Below are 14,142 nucleotides of genomic sequence, written 5' to 3' on the forward strand. Positions count from 1 at the left end.
TTTCTTTAGGGGTTCCAAAAATTTCACTTATCAAGAATAAATGAAAGAGAGAACTGTAGTTGAGGGCTGTAAATCAACCGGGATTGGACTGTTGTTCTCTAATAGCATGATTTTCAGAGAAAATGGATTGATAATGATCAACCCTCTCTTGAAAGAAGTCTTCCCTCCTCGAAGTCTCAAGGAATGTGTGAGAAGATACAGAACACTCTATGAGGTGATGATCATGCACAAAGGATCTGCACAGAGGACAATTTGAATGAGACTGAAACCACGTGTCAATGCATGAAACATGGAAACTGTGGCTACAATTTGGAAGATGTTTAAGCCATTCCCCTTCCTCAAACTCTCCCAAGCAAATGGCACAGTCCACGTTAGTTCTCTTGTGTTCTCCCTCGTTTTTCTCAAACTGAGACATGGGAAGAGACTTCACCACAGAGAAATCCAATCCACGGCTTTGAAGCTGCATAGAAGGATCATTGGGAATGAACTCATTTAGAACCCGTCTTGGAACCTGGTTTCTAGTGTTGCACGCACGACAAAGTCCACAAAAGAGACGGTTAAATATGCCGCAGCAACCACTCAGTGCAAAAAAGATAATGCACACTAAAATGATTGAAACAATTTCTTCAAGCTTCCATTCCGAAGAGCTGTTAAGTTCCGTAGAATTAGAAGACATTTTAATAAAGATAAAGGTACACAGAGTTTCCCAAGAGTATTAGTAAATTATGTAGGAAAAACTATGTGGGCAAACAGACATAAAACGTTCAAACCGAAGTAGATGATATTAAGGATTCTCCATTGTATTCGCTGACAAGTCTTGTCTTAGATAACATCAAAGGTTAAAAAACAGGATATTTTTGTGGCATGCAGTAACGTGAACTTAAAGTTCTTAAGCAAAATTAAATATAAATTACTAATATTTGATAATTATTGGCAATGAAAAATTTATACATCGCAGGGATGTAAATTAGATTCATAATATGAAAAGTTCAAAATTTCCAAAACTTTTAAGTGAAGAACTCCTAACATATCTTACTAAAAACCAAAAGGCTATCTATGCCGCTTGCTTCAATCAAAAGGAGGGTATGCCATTTACACCATTTGCTATAACTCATATACAGATATGAAGAAAGGGACTAGAGGATTGAAATTTCATGAAATCATTGATGCCTTTGCCTCTTCCTTGATGATGGGACTTCGATCCTGACACCAGAAGTTGAGTTCAATTGCCATGCATTGTTGAATGATCCAGGGTTTTGAGCAGCAAAGTTAAGCATAGAAACTGAACATGTAGAGGGAGCATTTGAAGAGAGTAAGGATGGAAGCTTTGGTTTTACATCTGTAAAGGAATTAGGCTTAATGGCAGTAGCATCATACTTTTTGATAGTTAAAGGTGGAACTTTGATGTCTTGCAAAGGAGGGGGGTTTCTCCATGTAGGAAGTGGCCCTGCTAGGATAACTGTTTGGAGTAATGGACCAGCATCTATCACAGCCTGAAGGAGTTTACCCTTTTGGGGCAACGCTCTATCTTTGGCAAGAGAATCTATGATTGCAGTGGCAGGATCCGAAGTTGGCTTTTCTGAAGAGGCCATAAAAGCATGAAAATCTGAGAAATTGAAGTCTTGAACCAAATGCTGATTGAGATAACCTCCACCCATGTTGTTATTGATGTCAACTGCATTGATTTTTGTAAACTCTGGTGAAGAAAGAGTGTCAAAAAAGGAATCTACTTGTGGAGAGCCATGTGAAAGACTATCTCTATCAGATTCTGTTATGCTTGAGTTTGCTTTAGCAGAAGGGAACATAAGAAGGTTTTGTGTATCAAAAACCCTTTGCAAATGGTTTGGACTAGAGGGCACAACCTTGTTCGTTAGTTTCTGTAGCTCACACCTTGCTTCATCCCTCTCTTGGTAAGCCATCTTCAACATATTAAACAATTCTGTCTTGACATTTTTCATGGTTTCAAGTTCAAGTGTCGCATCCACAAGCTTCTGCATCAACTCGTGTTCTCTCTGAAAAATCAAACAAGAAAAAATGGTAAGTGTTCATAAGGAAAAGTCAGGGAACCACTTCTAATGTCTAAATTCTGTCACTCATGCAAACTTATCATTGACAGTGAATGCACGTTGATTACGGGGTGAAATTTTGAGCTGAATACTACTCAGCCTTAACAACAAATAGTGGTAAATGAACAACACAGAAAGTGACACTTGAATTTGTCATGGTTTATTCTTTCGGCATTAAAAGGAAGATTTGACACCAGCTTTGCTTTTTTATTATCAAATATTCTAATTGGTATGTGTTAGGTGTATCACATAATGCATGCACCAGGTTCAAAAACTGTTCCAAAGTATGAAGATGAACATAATCTCACGCAACCACTAGGCAAAATTAGAATTTAATTGACCAATTTTCCTGTACCCAAATAAATAAATACACATTGCATTTAGAAACATAAATAATATATATAATTTTTTGTATATAACGGAAAAACCAATTTACGGGAAGAGGGGTCAATGATCAAAGTATCCTCGTTAAACAAGAAAAATGTCGCAATAATTTTTCCTAAGAGAGTAAGTATTATTAACAAATCAAAATTTTCAAAAATTTAATGTGAATGAAGAGAATGGACCCAAAACAAGGGTCAAAGATGAAGTTTCGGAACCTGTTGCAAGAAAATGACAACGGGCCCTGGAAAATTAAATGCAGGGAAAATGCCTCGACTCTGTCCACACCATCTCTCCATTGCAGAAGGTTTAACCTTGATAGAGACACACCAGCGCAAAAAGATAGAAACAACATCCAACAAAGTAATTATATTCTACCGTAGAAAATTTTACAACCTAGGAACTGAAACATTAAAGCCTCTGTATATAAATTATGGCAAAACTTAAGTACAATAATTTAATTTAAATGTTACATATATATTCTTTAATGAAAGTTAACTCTTAATTCAATGGATGCACAAGCAATAGCCATTTATTGAGATAAAAAACAACACTTTCTTGTGGTATTTAGCGAATACTCTCACGGGTTTGATCCGTTCAAAAAAGAAGCAAAACACAAAAGAAGGAGAAGGCAATGAATCAGTGAGAGTCTTGAACCGACCAAATCAATCAGCATAATACAAATCATGTCATGACACTAAGTAACAAATGAAAGAAGATATGAATGCAAATGTCATTTAATGGAAAAGGGTCTTCACGTTACATGTCAAGGATGCAAGAGATGAATGAAGCAAATATGCAATGACCCACCTCGTGGAAAATGAACACAGAATCAAGCTCTTCCATGTTATGCATCTTTCTATCTTAGAACAAAAGGGAGAGAAAATTTGAAAGGCTAGTGTTGGGGTGGGAAATTAAACAAAAGTGTAGCCCCTTTTATTTATAGAGAGAGTTGTTACGCGTAAGACTTAAGTGTCAAGGAAGGGGACTACGGAATAGGGAGGAAAGAGTCGTGGAAAGTCAATGCTTATTTAACAAAAACAATAGAACCAAGTCTATGTCAATGAATGCCTAAATCTTCCTCGGAGAAGAATTTGGAGGTCCCATTTTTGTAGTTACTGATATATGATTTCAGAATCCCCGAAATCTTCCCACTCTTTCAGGAACTGTGTCCCTTCTAACATTTATGTATTTGTGGTCAATGATTTTAATTCAGTTAAACTTTCCTCTTATAATCACTCTCGTCATCCCAATTTAAACGCTAGTTTATATGTTATCTCTTATCACGAAATATTTTGTTTATTCTTATTTAACATTAATGTAATAAATCATCGCATCACTATCATTCCATCGAAACATGTCATGAATGAGAGTCCTCCGTCGGGTTCATTGTTGACCACGACCTTATACTCTATATGGCCACCATATTGGCGATCATATGTTAATATCGAAATAGCAATCATTCAAATTCATATTAGATTTAGTTATATCTTTTATCTGTTAAATTTTAATTTATTATGTAATTTTTATTTTTAATGTAATTATTATAAAATTATAATTTTTATCTCATAATAATATATCATTCTTCCACAATTAAAAATTTAAATAATACATATTTTTTTTAATATTATTGAGTGTTTGTTATGTTTTCAACTCTTCCTTCTTCTTTTAACTCTTCGATTGAATTGAAAATAAAATTTTGTAATTATTATAAAAGATTGTAAAAATAATAGTTTTATTTAATAATTATTTTTTTATTTCTACACATAATAGAAGATTCTTATAATTGTATTTATAATTATATTTTTAATAACTCTATATTTTATATTTAATTATCATCACGTTAAATCATTAATTAGAATCATATTATAAATTTTTAAAATAATTTAACATTAACATTCTCCTGTTATGACACTTTTTTATCGTATGAGATTATTAGTTTTATTAGACCCATTATATATAATGCTAAGAAAAGAGCACATTAACTCAGTATGTTATTATTAATTTTTAAAATTATTTTTAATTATAAATTTAATCCTTCAACGCACAAATTTTTTTTTTGATCTCAATAACTAGCATGAAAGATAAAATTTCAAATAAAAAGCTCACTGTTTTGCCATTTGCAACAAAGTATTGGGTACAATATATCTCTGAATAATGAAAGCAGTAATCCATCTATTTAGATTCTCGTATTGCACTTGCACTGAGATATTTGTATGAGAAATTATTCTCATCAAAAGAAATTTATAATGAATAAATAGCATTTAGGACTCAAAAGTATACTATTTTATGCTAATAGTTATCCATGTACATAATATAAGAACCTAACTTGCTCCCTAAATTGGCCTCTCTCCTGCACCCAAATAAAACTATGTTCAATGTAAGCAAATAGCTAACCATAATATATCGAAACCTAAATATTAATTAACGAAAATTAACTTCACTGAAATAATGGATTGCTGAATTTTTAGTTTGACAGCATTGTCATTTAAAAAAACAAATAAATTTGAACTTCATAATTTAAAACATCTTTTATTTTCTTAGATTTGAAATCATGAGTAATAAGCGAAAACTCACTTATTTAAATTTTACATATAACATTTTTTTATAAGTAATTTATAATAGAATTAGTTTAATAATCCATGCAATGCACATGTATTTTATTTTAGAATAAATAATTAAACATATATATAATAAAAATAAATGTCTGTAAAATTATTTAAACTTAATTCTGTGAGTATGAATATTATGTATGAAAATAATAAAAATTGAATCAAATTAAATAATTTTAAAATAATATTTTTATCATATAATGTTTAAAATATTTTAATTATATGTCAATAATCAATATATAATAACAACTATGTATTAAAATAAACTTCAAATTTTAAAAAATAAGAAAAAAATCAAGATAATTTTTGTAAATATAAAATAAGTATTTATAAAAAAAATTATATAATCATAAGGAAATTTTAAATTCCAAAATTTAAACAAAATTAACAAAAATACAAGTAAAAAGTAAAATTATTGAAGTTAAAGAAAGTATAATTTCTATATAATTTTTAATCAAATTTAATCTTACACATGAAAAAATTTGACGAAGAGTAACTATATAAATACTTCTTTTTAATAGTAAACTTTTTTTACTTTAGTATTAAAACAAGTCCCCCATTTATATAGCACTGAAATGTCATTTTGAATTATATTTGTCTATAATTAATTGATTTTTATATCGTGGCATATATCTACAAAATTGTACTAAAAAAAAGTGTATATTTTTATCTAAAAGTGAAAATAAGAAGGAAGAGTTGAATTGAGTTTTTTCTATTTAAAGTAAAAAAAAAAATTTGTTCAATCACCGATAGTTATCAAATAATAGACAATGAGTTTAATACAAATGTAATTAAAAAATTAATTCCAAAACTTTGTTTTTTTTTTTTCAAATTCAAACCTTCTTGAGATGGTACAAATAACAGTAATATAAAGAAAAAAAAAAAAACAAACACAAATTTGTATTGGATTACTAGTTCACAACTTTAAGGTTATGTCTAGTTCTTAATAATGAGTCAAAATTTTTACTATATAACAGCTTATATACTTAAAACGTTTCATTCTTCAAATATTACTAATACAAGTCTCTGTAGGATCAAATTCAAATATTTTTACCTTTACATATTTAAGAAAGTTTAAAAAATATAAAAATCTATAAAAAAAAAAGCTCAAGAATAGAATGTTGTGATTTTATTTTATTTTTTACAATGGGAATATTTCATATAGCCTTTCTACATTCTCATATGTCTCTTTTTATAGAATCATGAGCATTTATCTATGTTAAAGTAAATTATATAATAACTCTTTTTATATAAAAATAAATAAAGATCAATGGGGAAAAAGTTATAGGAATATGAGAAACTTTTAAATATTATCATTAGCTGAATGGAAATTTTTTGATTGTTTAAAATTTTTAATTTTTTAATTTTCATTGATAATTTTTATTTTAAAAAATATATTATTTTTGAAAAAATATCATTGGTGATTTTAGTTTTTTTAAATTTTTAAAAAACTTTTATTTTATCTTTAAATCTCTATGATTGCAATAATGGTGTTTTTAATATCATATTTTTATAAGTTTTTTAAAATTTTATATTTTAGTATATATTATTTTTAAATATCATATAAAAAAACTACTATATGGGTAGTATATAAATTATTTTATAAAAAACCTTTTTTTTTATCAATGTAATGCTTTTACTTTGTTAAAAATATTTTTAAAATTATTTTTTTCCTTTGTCAAGAATGTACTTAACGTGTAGAATATCTAGAAAATATATTTTTGTCTTTATTTAAAAATATATAACTTTGTGTTCTTTGAGAGCGATTAATTTATTTAGTTAATGATTAGATTCCGTTGGTACGCTTCTATGAAAATTGTCCTATGTAATATTTGCATATTATTTATGTATATCGTTGGTTCACTTAAATTAATATTTGTTTAAAAAAGTTTTTGTTTTTTTATCTCAATTTATTTAAATAAATATATTCTCAAAATAGTTTTTAAAGCCCTTTTGGACTTCAAAAAAAATCCAAATAGGTAAACCAATATTAAAGGATACTTTCAATACATATTTTTTTTGTTCAAAAGAGTTGAATCCTTATTTAAGGGGCACAAAACACCTTATCACTTAGGCTAACAAAATTTTTCTTCTTTATATTAATTATTTATAAATTTTCATTAATTAATTTAAATTGATTATATATTGTTTTTACAGATTAACATACTTTTAAATTTATATTTTAAAATTCTACCCATATTAAAAATAATAAAAGTTCATAAGATACTTCATAAATTTTTATTAAGTTAAACTTCGTATGTCTTAAGCTCTTTGACATAATAAGAAGCCTAATAGTTAACACTGTTATGAGAGGGGACACCAATTGGATTCTTTGTATTTTTTGCACCAACTGCATTTTATAGTTAATGCATTTTTTGTACTTTTATTTAAATAATTTTTTATTTAAGCAAAAGTGGAAAATTGAACCAAGGTGCATTGCATTTACTGCAGGGAATATCGATCTCATCATTCAACTTATTCATAAATCTCAAGTTTTTATGTGACTCTCCTTTAAAAGCATTGAATTTTATGAATAGATCCAATTAAAGTCTTTCAGGGTGGAGTGTGGCTAGTCTTTTTGTTGTAAATTTGGACATGAGGTTGTCATAACTTGTTAATCTTTCTAATAAAAAAAATTGAAATGTTTCATGTAATAACAACAATTTTTATGATTTTTTTTTCTTTCAGTAGAATACAATCATTAAATTAGATGACTAGTTCAACTGGGAATTGGTCATTTCACTAATTCAGACAACTCAAAAATGGTAAAATAAAAAACTGATTTAACAAGTCAAAAATCGATTAAAAGTAACCAAAATTGAGTAACAATCAATATATATATATATATATATATATATATATATATATATATATATATATATATAACCAGTTTAAACCATTTTTTTTTTAAAACGATTAAAGGCTCATATATAATATTTATTTATGAATTGATATTATCTAAGCATATATTATGGATTTTTTCTTATATTTTTTGTTTAACTTAATTTTTATAATATATTAATGAAAAATACAATTTTGATGCACAGTTAATACAATTAAAACATACCGTAGGCGTAATTTTATATTAATTACTATATAAATTAATAATTTTTACTGATATATTATTTTATTATCAGGGGACAGTAAAACTTTTATAACATCAGTGTATTTAAAGTAAGTTTTATTAATTTAATACTTAATATGTTTCATAATTAAATATATATTTATTATTAAATCGACTCTAATTTGGTTGTATTTATTCAATTATCTATAAATAAATAAAATTATATATTCAATCACAGTCCAATATTAAAGAAAAAATTCGATGGAACATAATATTTCGCTGTTAGTTGGATCGACGTTAATAATGGGGTGAAACAATTGAGTGAGCAATGCTGTGTGTGTCAGTCAATATCATGTCTTATTCATGAATTGTTATATATACTTTTAATTTTATAATTAAATTATCTAAAAAATTCTTAAATAATATAAAATTTTTATTTTTAAATAAAATTTTTATTTTATTTTTCTAAATAAAAAATATTTTATTTTATTTTTATTATATTATATGATGTATTGTTGACTATTTATTTTTAACCCAATCTTACTTTTTATAAAATTTATTTTTAATTTTTTATTATTTAACACAATATAATATTATATTTATTATTAATAGGTAAACCAGTTTTCCTTTTGTAATTTATAAAAATTGTTTAAATTAAAAAAGAATAATACAATATATCTTTAAATTTTACTTAAAAAAGTATTTAATTCAATAATCCTAAACCTGAAAAATTCACTGGTTTTTAAAAAATAATGGTACGAATTATGGCGTGTGGCTAATCTATAAAAACAAACGATGGAGCCAATTTCTTAAATTATCCTGAAATGAGTATACTAGATTGCTTCGTGAACTGCCCAATAAAACTGAATTCAACTGAACTAGTTGACTTCATATGTTTTTTATTCCCCATTCTTACATAGTAATCGTATGTTGGCAAAGGATGTGTTTATATCGATATAAAAATAATGAATATGAGTGGAAATATATAGAGCCTGCACCGGCCCCTCCTATCCAATACATTAAAAAAATAGTTAAACATTCAAATTGTTCTTGTGAGTTGTGAGGGTGATTCTTATTTAATAAAAATTAAATTATTAATATAATATTATGAGAACATTAAGAACTATGCTAAAAAAATCCGAAAGTTGATCGAGACTGTGCATACATCTTTACTATTAATATAATGTATCATAATGTTAACACAAACATAAAATAATGAATATTAATAATTCAATCTATGTTAATCAATAAGTTGTATTAATAGAACAAGTTTAACGAAAAAATATGTAGAATGAGAATAGCTCTTATTTTTAGAATATAAAGTTATATATTTATCTTTTAATCTTAATTATCTAAATAAAATACAATAAATTATATTTGTTTAGACTTTTATCAAAGAATAATAGAGTGGGTTAATGAATTTCAAGTAGAGAAACTTATTTTAAACTCAAGATTCTTTTATTTACTTTTAATTTGCGGCTACAATACTTATTAATCTCTAATAATATTGCGAAAAAGTTAAAATTTTGAGTTGCCCCCAAAATCCAAAAACTATAGTATAAATCCGTCCCTACAATAAAGTAGGATAACATTCATATTTTGTTTCTAATGTGAGACAGTAGAAGAAACAAACCCCACTTCATTTGTCTTCGAATCTTCGATGCAATAATTAAATTTTCTTTACTAACGTTAGATTGTGCTTTTCTTTGTCAAACCCCATTTAATGCATGAAAAAAATATTTATATATAATAAAATTTTAAAGATAATGTTATAATAAGTATGATAAATAAATATCATATTAATAATATCTCTTAGTAATATATTAGCGTGCACAACTAGGTAGGAATTACAAATTTTCAGTGCTCCTTTGCGGCAGAATTATAACAACTGTTCTTATTTTAATGTGAAAAAATATAGTTGAGTATAAAACGATTTCGTTGAAATAGAGTTTGCGTACGACGAAGCTGTGTAAATTAATTAAAATTGAAGTGATAACTCCTTAATACGATGTATCTAGAGCCTCAAAACATGCATTTAGATGTGATTATACGTGCAAGCAATGTTTGGTTTTGTCTGGTTGTGAACCTCCGAAGGTTGACCCTTCCTGCAATTATAGTAAACATATAAAAACTCTTACGGTGTTAGACGAATCTATTGTCCTCATATAGATCCACATCATTAGAAGTAATGGTAATATGGATAATAATATAATTCAGATAGTTAATATAACTCATGATTTGGTTTGAATTTAAAATTTTAGTATAATTAATATTATATTAGATGAGACTTTACTCAATCACTTCAAAATTAAAAGGAATCGAATGTCCCTTCAACCTTGTTTTAGCATGAAGGATATCAACCACGCATTCAACTTCACCATTAGATGAAGGGTATCAACAACTCCTTCAGCTTCACTATTAGACAAAGGTGCCAATCCCTTCAGCCTTATCCTAGGTCAAAATGTATCAATCATCCCTCTTGTCTCATCCTTAGATAAGAAGTACCAACAACTCCTTTAGCCTTGTCCTAAAACGAAGAGTATCAACATTCTCTTCAGCCTCACCTTTGGACGAGAAGTGCTAACAACTCCTACACCCCTATCCTAGGACGAAGGGTTTCAACTACCCCTTTAACCACATTAAAATAAATTATTATGATTAAGTTAAGTAACCAATAAAGAAGGGATTAATTGTCTAAATTATTATATAGTTAATCTAAGATTGACTTACCAAGCCCATCAAACCCAATATATCGCCTATAAAAGAAAAATAAGAAGGATAAGTAATGGAGTTGACAAAAGAATATTAAATAGCATTTATCCATCTATATCGAATACTTACTTGATCATCAAAGTGTCATTGCAGGTCCCCCACTCTGATACTGGATAGCAGAAATTTTGGAACTTCATCAAAAACACCTTAACTATATGTGAAGATAGAAAAAGGTAGAGCTAGAGATTTCGATAGCAAAAGAATGAAGCAGAAAGAGAGTTGAAGAGGAACAAGAAAAGAAAGAAGGAGGCTAGAGGAGAGAATGTGTGATTGTGAGAAGGGAAAGGAATATAAGAAAGGGGAGGAAAAACTGTGAAAAAGAGAAATAAAGGCTGTAAAAAGGGAAGGCAAGACTGGTAGATTAGGTACAAAAGAGTAAGAGAGGTGCAAGAAGAGAAAGAGAGAAAGTGAGAAAAATGCACTCAAAGTTCACAATTTTTTAATAAATTTTTAAATAAAAAATTTTAAATTAGATTAAATAAACAAAATTAAGATCATCTCAACACTAGTAAAATACCTCTGTTAAGTCATGTAACAAATTTAAAGTAAAATTTGAAGACAAAAATAAATTGTACTCTAAAATTAAAAAATAAAAAGATTTATTTTATTTTATTTTATTTTTAATTAGTTATATATCCATTGTTACCTTTACAAGACAAATTTTTATTTTATTTCATTTATCTATTTAAAAAGTATTGTATTTCTTTATATTTTCAAATGTTGAAAATAACATTTATTATTGTTATTATGTTATCTATAAGTTAATGAAAATGATAACAATAAAAGTTATAAAAAATAAAACATATATAAATGAAAATATTGTTTATATTTTTTTATATTTTTTGTATTATCATTCAAAATACGCAGTTAAAAAAAGTACAAATAATATATGAATCTTAAATAACGAAAATGCAATTAAAAAATAGCATCCATCAACTAACGAAGATGCAATTATAAAGTTGATTCGTTTAATTTGGTAGGAATTAAAATAAACTGATACACATACCACGTGACCAAGTAACTGTATTTAAATGCAGTTAAAATAAATAAAAAAATAAAAACACGCTCTTTATTATAAATTGAGTTTTATATAAAATAAATAAAGCTATATGAATGAGCCTTATTAAATAAAAAGATAGTGTTATTTTATGAGTGTTAATAAATTTTACCCAATTCATTTTACTAGCTATTTCACTTTAAAAATTTATTATAGAATAAAAAATATTATAATAGTTAATGTTATTAATGTATTTCTTTTATAAGTTCTGGTAAAAGCTTTTCTTGCCATCCTTAGAGTAATAAATATAAAGATTGTAGTAAAAAATCATTTTAATAAATATGTTGAAAATGTAACTAATATTTTTCAAACAAATTAATTTTCATACATTGTTCATGTAAAAGATTCTAAATATAAATTTAAAATATATGTTATAAAAATTAATAAGTTTCAATTACGTGAAAATTAATTATTAAATAATAATATATAAATTTTTATATTATTAACATTTTTTTAAAAAGAAATTGTTATGATGTGTTGATGGACACATGACGTGAAAAAATTATTTATTCAAATTCTTTATTATATATTTAAGAACACATTATAAAAATAGTTTAAAAAAAATAGATGATACTAGATATCAAATTAATAACTTTTTTTTTAAAGTGAATTTCATTAGGAATTTTTTTTATTTATGTATTATTATTGTGATATTTAGTTATATAAAATTTTACATAATTTGTGTGTGGGCAACCTAATAACAATAATTTCTTACTTAATTTTAAATATCATGTGATATATTAAAATAGAAAAATAAAATATTAACTATTTTGCATCATGTGAACTTGAAGACTTGATATACTTTATGAAAATCTCAAATTTAATAGTTAGTTTGGTTTAAAAAAAAAGTATTTTTAATAAAAATTTGTTAAAATTGTCATTTTATTAAATTTAATGTATAATATCATTTGATTATGTCCTCAAACAAAAGAAATTAAAAGATTTGTATCATTAACATAGAAGACATTAAATGTTTTTTTTAAATAATAAAGTATTTAATGTTATATTTAATAATTTTATCATGTAGTTATAGACAAGTAACACGAAACTCCTTCCACAAAAAAGGAACATTAAATGATTTAGATATTATTTATATAATAAATATTATTTACTTAATAAAAACTTGTTTTGTTATTTTTTATTTGACTCCATAGCATATTCCCGTCTTAAAAGGAAAAACAAAAGGTGGAGCAAAATATTTTATGCCACGTTGGTTGTTTAGATGCTTGTCGAAATGGAAAAAACTTTGTTTAAAAGTTTGAAAGAGAGAGAGAGAGTTTAAAGGAGAAAAGAAAAAGAAACAAAATTAGTTTTTTTAAAAAATTAATATTAAAACAAGAGAGTAATAGAAGATTTAATTATATAAATAATATTTTTTTATAAAAAATAATAAATAAATATTTTTTAATAAAAATTAATAAATTTAAAATTAATATTTTTAAAATTACTATTTTTTATAACTTTTTAAAAAAATATTACTTGAATAATTAACATTTAAAAAAAATAAAATAATATTAAAGTGTAGAAAAGAGAAAATTCTACAAGAGAATAACTCAAAAAATAAATATTATAAGAGTTTTGAAGGATTTTAAAAAAATTTCAAAACTTTTATCTTTTAATTGAATCTCTTGAAAAATTATTAATCTTTCCTAACTCCTCCCTTCTTTTTCTTTATCCTTCTAAACATAGTTTTTAAACATAATTTAAAAGATTGTTAGAAGTAGTTGGTTAAAATAAGTCATTTAATATATTTTTATTATTAGTTAAATTTTATTAAAAATATATAAATCTTTTTTGTTTTTACCTTTAAATTAATATTTTTAAATTATTAATAATTTTTAATAAATAAAAAAAATATTTTTTTATCGTAGGTTTGTGAGTTAGACGAAGAACCCACTTGTTCCTTTACCACCTGTGCTCCCAACGGGTAACGACTAAACCTGTCAATCCCATCATGTGAAAAGACAAATATTGATATTTGTTAATTTGTTTCGTTTTGATACTATCTTTAACATTAAAATTTGAATAAGAGGGTATTAAATAGTGTTGTTTTGGGGTGCAATAGAGTCTAATTTGTCTTTTTAGATATTTAGGCCATAATGTAAGGTTGTCTTTTATCATTAGAAAGTGGAGCCCACAGACTGTGGCAACAACCCTATGGGCTCGTCTGTTTGTGGAAGCGCACATGGC

The 14,142-nt window shown here is 25.9% G+C and overlaps 2 protein-coding genes across 2 annotated transcripts; both read right to left on the reverse strand.

Annotated features, from left to right (window-relative positions):
* Positions 1 to 73: 73 nt before the first annotated feature.
* On the reverse strand, positions 74 to 676 carry LOC113859782 (RING-H2 finger protein ATL66-like). Its single transcript, XM_027492471.1, has one exon. The coding sequence runs from the start codon at positions 674 to 676 to the stop codon at positions 74 to 76; it is 603 nt and encodes a 200-aa protein (XP_027348272.1).
* A 231-nt stretch (positions 677 to 907) lies between these two features.
* On the reverse strand, positions 908 to 3,355 carry LOC113860104. The gene is made up of 2 exons (XM_027492756.1): positions 3,258 to 3,355; positions 908 to 2,012 (listed from the first exon to the last, which is right to left on the reverse strand). Exons 1-2 carry the CDS (start codon positions 3,300 to 3,302, stop codon positions 1,161 to 1,163), a joined length of 897 nt encoding a protein of 298 aa, XP_027348557.1. The 5' UTR covers positions 3,303 to 3,355; the 3' UTR covers positions 908 to 1,160.
* Positions 3,356 to 14,142: the final 10,787 nt, after the last annotated feature.

Source organism: Abrus precatorius, unplaced genomic scaffold (assembly GCF_003935025.1).
Source record: "Abrus precatorius isolate BTA unplaced genomic scaffold, Abrus_2018 Scaffold2, whole genome shotgun sequence".
NCBI classification, from domain to species: domain Eukaryota; kingdom Viridiplantae; phylum Streptophyta; class Magnoliopsida; order Fabales; family Fabaceae; genus Abrus; species Abrus precatorius.

What these genes read in the sequence shown, in the direction of transcription:
- LOC113859782 (XM_027492471.1), bottom strand. Translation starts at nt 676, where the DNA reads ATGTCTTCTAATTCTACGGAACTTAACAGCTCTTCGGAATGGAAGCTT.
- LOC113860104 (XM_027492756.1), bottom strand. Translation starts at nt 3,302, where the DNA reads ATGCATAACATGGAAGAGCTTGATTCTGTGTTCATTTTCCACGAG. An exon ending in CTGTGTTCATTTTCCACGAG is followed by an intron (nt 2,013 to 3,257) that starts GTGGGTCATTGC and finishes TTGATTTTTCAG; the next exon opens with AGAGAACACGAGTTGATGCA.